At 41.7% G+C, this 6,016-nt stretch overlaps 1 protein-coding gene across 1 annotated transcript; it reads right to left on the bottom strand.

The window, feature by feature from the left end:
• Nucleotides 1-5,544: 5,544 nt before the first annotated feature.
• Nucleotides 5,545-5,838, bottom strand: LOC102858028 (protein S100-A10-like). Its single transcript, XM_006884587.1, has one exon. It carries the CDS (start codon nt 5,836-5,838, stop codon nt 5,545-5,547), a length of 294 nt encoding a protein of 97 aa, XP_006884649.1.
• Between the last annotated feature and the right edge of the window lie 178 nt (nt 5,839-6,016).

Genomic DNA, 6,016 nt, shown 5'->3' with positions numbered 1-6,016 from the left:
GGTGGATTGATTCAGTGATTGGGATAATTGGGATGGGAGTGTCGGAGAAAGTGCGATTGGCACAGGACAGAGTGGAGTTTAGGGCTGTTGTACATAAGGTCGCTATGAGTCGCAGGCAACTCGACGGCACATAACAACAACAACAACAACATTTGTGTAAAGAGTTTCAGCCTTGGAAAATCTATGAGACAGTTCAACTCCATCCTATTCAGTCACTATAAATCAGCATTGACTTGATACTGAAGGGTTTTTAATCTTTCACATGCTATCTCAGCTCCTCCATACTGTGAACTTACTACAATCAAAAACAGTTCTTACTCATGCCAACAAGTGCTGCTTAATGGCAAAATGACACAACACACGCCACTTCCTTTTGTCTGCCAGAGACTGGACACTACTTAAACAATTAATGGAGGAATTTTTTAGTGCTTTTTAAATGTTTGACATTTTAACATCTTTGGGCAAGGCATATGCCCTCCAGCTCTCCACTGTCCTCCTCATGCCCTATTGTGTTCCACTTCAGTCAGTTTCTCTCATTATCTGCATCGTCCCCAAAGGCACTTGACTTTGTAACTCCTGCAGGGGCTAAAGGGGAAAAGAAAAGATTTGAAGGCAGAAAACCGGGTTCAAACCCTAGACCCTTCCTCCCCTTAGCTATTTGTGGCTGGAGAGATGTTGCTGAACCCAGAGGCCTTGGCTTCTGCTGTTCTGAGGACTAAATGAGTTGGTGGATGTGGAAGCGCTTTGTTAGCCACAGAGACTGTGTCAATGCGAGTGATTATGATTATGACGCAGGAGCCAAGGACTGGAGCTCAGCCACCTGCCCTTGGTTTTGCTGCTTCTTAAGCCTCAAATTAAATTAATCCAGTAGAATTCAGGACACATGGGGTGGAGGGAGGAAGGGTGGGACATATGTTCATATTAGATGTTACTAAGAACAAATAATTAGCAAGGATAGTGGTGCAGTTAAGTTCTTTGTAAACAAACAAGGAGATGGGGGCCCGCTCCCTAGCACACATAATGGGTCTCCATCAGTCACAGAAACACCCAAGGGAGGAGTCAGGTGGGAGGCAATGTGCAAAGTGTTGGAGCACAAAAAGAACCACCTACCCACTCGGGGAAGTCTAAAGAAGGAAAGAATTACTATATGGAAAATCATTGCTTTATAGAGGGAGAGGGGGAAGGCTCCAATTGCAAAATCAAGAGAGTTCTGATTAAAGGGAAAATAAAGATTGAAGAAAAGACAGCTAAGAATAACTTTCCAACATCCAGAGGCCCGAGAGATCCAGATGGACAGTCCCTCCAGCTGCATCCTCTTCAGACCAGCCCCCAGCATCTCATCAGACGCCTGCTGAGAAGATTTAATTTTCCATTGGAAAAAAGAAATCCTGGTTGCCACCCCTCCTCCATCACATCAGCTCAGCCTGCTTCAGGCTTTTACTGCTTCAATGGCAGGGCTTGCTGGAGTCCTTCTGTCTAAAACCCAGCAGGTCAAGTGCAGAGTGCAGAATATTTCTCAGAAGGCTGCGAGGAGCCTCCTGAGACAACAGATAATGTTCTGTCCAGGTTTCTTCATTCATTCCTTATATAGCAAATAAGGATTGAGCAATACTGACTCAAAAGTAGAATCCTCGTAGTCCGTGCAAGAAACTCCCGGGTGCAATTCTCAGTTAGTGCATCCCACGCACAACCACCACCCGTGTCGGAGCATGTTGCTATATAGATAAACAGGTTTCAGAAAAGTTTCCAGACTAAGATGAACTAGATGGTACAGGTTGGCCGTCTACTTCCAAAAATTAGCCACTGTAACCCGGATGATCAAAATAGTCTAATCTCACACAAATTATGAGGGTGGTGCGGGACTGAGCAGCATTTCATCCTTTTGCATGTGAAGTTGCCAGGGTTCAACAAGGTCTGACTCAATGACAGCTAAGAGCAACAAGTACATGTCACGACCTGTTCCAGGATCAAAGGATCCAGTCCTACACCCCTCTTTGCCATCAAGCCATTTCCAACTCATTGCAACCCATCAGGACAGAGTAGAACTGCCCCAGAGAATTTCCAATCGTTATGGAAGCAAATAGGTACATATTCTTCTCACAGAGCAATGGGTAGGCCCAAACCCACAACTGTTCAGGCAGCAGCCAAACACTTAATCACAGCACCAGAAGGACTTCTGGATTCCAGTAGGGTAGATAATAAACAAACAAGGGTAAACCCATTCATTTAGGCGGAGGAGAGGAAGACCTTCGATGAGATGGAACGGTTCTGTGACTGGAGTGGTGGGAATAAGTGAGTTTGAGATGGCTAGGTTGGCACAGGATAGAATGGCATTTAGAGCTCTTGTACATAGGATCGCTATGAGTCACAAGCCACCTGATGGCACATAACAACAACAACAACAACATTCTTTTACTGAGAAGGCCACTCTTTAGGTTTAGTCTTCCCATCCCAAAATGGGATGATAACACAAATGGCCAACAAGCACATGAAAAAATTATTAAGATTGTTAATCATCCCAAAACCAAAACAAACCCACTGCCATGACTTGGAAAGAGTGTGTGGGGAAAAGGAAACCCTCACGCATTACTATTAAGAGTGTAAATGGGTACAGTCAACTGTGAAAAACATTTTAGTGGTTTCTCAAGAAGTTAAACAGAATTGCCATGTGACTGGGCAATTCCATCCTTAAGGATACACTTAAAGAACTGCAAAGTAGGGGCTCGATTAGTGTTTGGATATTAATAACAGCCTAATTGTTAGCAACTGCCAAAAGTTGGAAACAACCCAAGTGTTCATTAACAGGTCAGTAGATAAACAATATGTGAAAGCAGCTATGAGATATCATCTCACCCCAGCAACAATAACAAAGTTCAACAGAGCAGCAAACAATAAATGTTGACGAGGTTGTGAAGAGATTGGAACCCTTATTCACTACTGGTAGGAGTGTAAAATGGTGCACTATGGAAGGTGGTTTGGTGCTTTCTCAAAAAGTTGGAAATAGAAATACCATTTGATCCAGCAATGCTACGACTGAGAATATACCCTAAAAAAAACAGACCCACCATCCAGACAAATATATTCACACTCATGTTTGTTGCTGTGTTATTTATAATAGCAAAGAGTTGGGAGCAACCCAAGTACTTATCAACAAATGAATAGATAGAAAAACTATGGTATATTCATACAACGGAATACTACAGCAGCACTGAAAAACAATGAACTCAGAAAACATTACATACATGGGTGACCCTGGAGGACATTATGCTGAGTAAAATATCTCAGTCACAAAAGGACAAATACTGCTTAGCACCTCTGTTATAAAGCTGGTCTGACATGGGGAGTTGGGAGGAGAACAGGAAAAGAATGGGTAGACAATGAACATTGTAATGGAACAGATGAAGGAAAGAACTGTTTAAAATAAACATACGATTAGGCATTATCTGTACAACAATAGTCAGGAATAAGAGGTACACTCAAAAAAGGATAATTGGGGATAATTGTGCAACAGCGAACGAATATTTTCTTTTAAAAAAGTGAACTGGGGGAGGGGGAAGAGAGTGAGAAAGGGTAAGATGTTCAACAATGAATGAATGAAAATCTTATTTCCTGTAAACGTGTTAATATCACAATTAAAATATAAAATTTTATTTTAAAAAATTGTATGTGGTATATCCATACAATGAAATATATTTCAGCCATAAGGAAAAAAGAAAGAAATTCTAATGCACATAATTACACGGATAAGCCTTGAAAACAGTATGTTATTATGGTGTACCGTAGAATCAGAACTGACCCATAGCTGACCCACCAGTGGGTTTTCAGAGGCAGTTAGTCGCATGGAAGGAGACTGGCCATCCTTCTCCCATGGAGCAGCTGGTGGCCTCAAACTGCATGCCTTTTGGAGCGCAGCTTCCTGCCACTATGCTAAATGAAAAAAATCTAGACATTAAAGGAGAGCTATCACATGATCCCACTTAATAGAAACTAGAATAACTAAAGGTTGCATGACCCAGTGACAATGTGGTCTATTTTCATTTTTTCAGATTTAAAGCACAACCTAAAGTAAAATATGCAAATGGCACATAAACTCAATATTCTTATCTCCTTTCCCATAGTAGGGAATTTATGCCTGGCAAGATTAGAATTTTCATCATGAAATATCATAATCTTCATTATTACTCCAAAGAATTTCGTTTCAACCATCTACTTACAGGATCTGATTTTATAATTTACTAAATGCTTTGGTATCATATTTTGTGTTCTGCTTTTTGTAGTTTTAAATTCACAATAAAAAACCAACTTGTTTGGTTTCTTATTGAACAATATTTTTATTTAGTGCCTAACCAAATGTTTGATCCTTGGTAGGGTCAACACAATCCATGTCCTCAGTAAAGTCACAATCATTGAACACACATTTTAGTATTGATATCCACTCATCAAGAAAGTCAAACCCCTTCATGGGTACAGTGAGACTTCAAAAAGAGAAGCTAGTGAGGAGAAAGGAGTTGAGCCTTACAAACTAGGCTCCCCCACAACCCCATGCCACCTTATGGTCCCTGCTCTTCGAAGACACAAAAACATACATAAAGCAAAGGATGATCAGTAGGAAAAATAGCAATCAGTTTCTATCTTCCTGAAGTAGAAAGTAATATTTCATGTTTGACCATCTAAAGAAGTGATTTCATAGTTCCATAGTTCCATGATTCCATTGCTACAACAGATTCTCCAGAGTTATTTATTCCTTCCCTCCTAGGTTGCAGGAGAAATAGTTAGGGCTTATGGCAACTGAGGCAAAAAATCATGTCAACAGCTGCCTTGCTGGATTTCACAGAGAACAGAAGCTTCATATGGTGTGGTGTAGTGAGTCTATTGTTCAAAACAGCTTCCTAAGCCATGGCCCTTGACTTTGCCACATAGCTGGGCAGAAGAAACATTCTAACAGGGTGTGTTAAACTAGCCACAAGTTGATTAGCCAGTTTCACAATTTCACCAGGTTTAAATTGAGCAGATTCAGTGGCAAAAATTTTATAATCTTATCACCAGCAATGAAGAAGAAGTAGAGAGTGCAACATAGATTTTTTTGATGCCAGAGATTTCTGTTCCAGTCAGACTGAAGCCTATAGAGCATGAACTGTCACAGCAGGGAACCGGAGACCAACATGAGACAGAGCAGACCTGGGACTGCTTCCCCAGGAGTCAGAGCCTTTGCCCAAACTTGCTAAAGGACTTGAGATGTTGAGGGGAGAAGTCCTAATTAGCAGGACTAAGAGAACTTTTTTTTTTGTATTAAAAAAGGAATTTATTTATCGAGGGCAATAGAATGCAAACAATATGAAAATCAAAAGCTTATGTGGCATCTCACTGACTTTTCTTACTCTGCTTGTCAAATGGGGGTTGGATTTTATTTGTACATATTCAAAGGACCTCAATCTGCTCATGCATGTAATCCTTGAACAGGGGGAAGTTGGGGGGCGGATTCCTTAAGCGACTCTGGGATACCTCTGGACAGGATAGGAGTGTTTTCTTCAAAGCTGCCCATGTCTACTTCCGTCCCTTCTGCTTCATATGTACTACAAAATAGTCGTTGCATGCGATGGTGAGGCCAGCCATCAGAGAAAAGAAGCTCTGGAAGCCCACTTTGCCGTCTCGGCAGTGGTCCAAGTCCTTCATTATTTTGTCCACAGCCAGAGGGTCTTTTTGGTTTTCCAAAAACCTAGGGAATTCCTTCCCTATGAGCACTTTCAGGTTGTCCTTGGTTAAGCAGCATTTATCTCCAGCAAATTTGTGAAACGTGAACATCATCGTCTCCATGGCATGTTCCATCTGAGATGGCATTTTGGCGAGGTTTTAGCAGGGTGGGGCGGCGCACACTCCGGCAGCAGGACGCAGTCTCCAAGCGAACGGGAAGCCGGGCGGTTAATGAGGCTGGCATTGGGGTGGGGGTAAGACTGAGAAAAACTGGATGAAATATGTTTGCGGCATTGAAGTCTATGGGGGAGAGAATAGTCTAAAA

The sequence above is a fragment of the Elephantulus edwardii genome, unplaced genomic scaffold, assembly GCF_000299155.1.
Source record: "Elephantulus edwardii isolate Elephantulus edwardi_28Jun2011 unplaced genomic scaffold, EleEdw1.0 scaffold00036, whole genome shotgun sequence".
Classification (NCBI taxonomy): Eukaryota; Metazoa; Chordata; class Mammalia; order Macroscelidea; family Macroscelididae; genus Elephantulus; species Elephantulus edwardii.
This window is presented reverse-complemented; position numbering and strand designations above follow the sequence as displayed.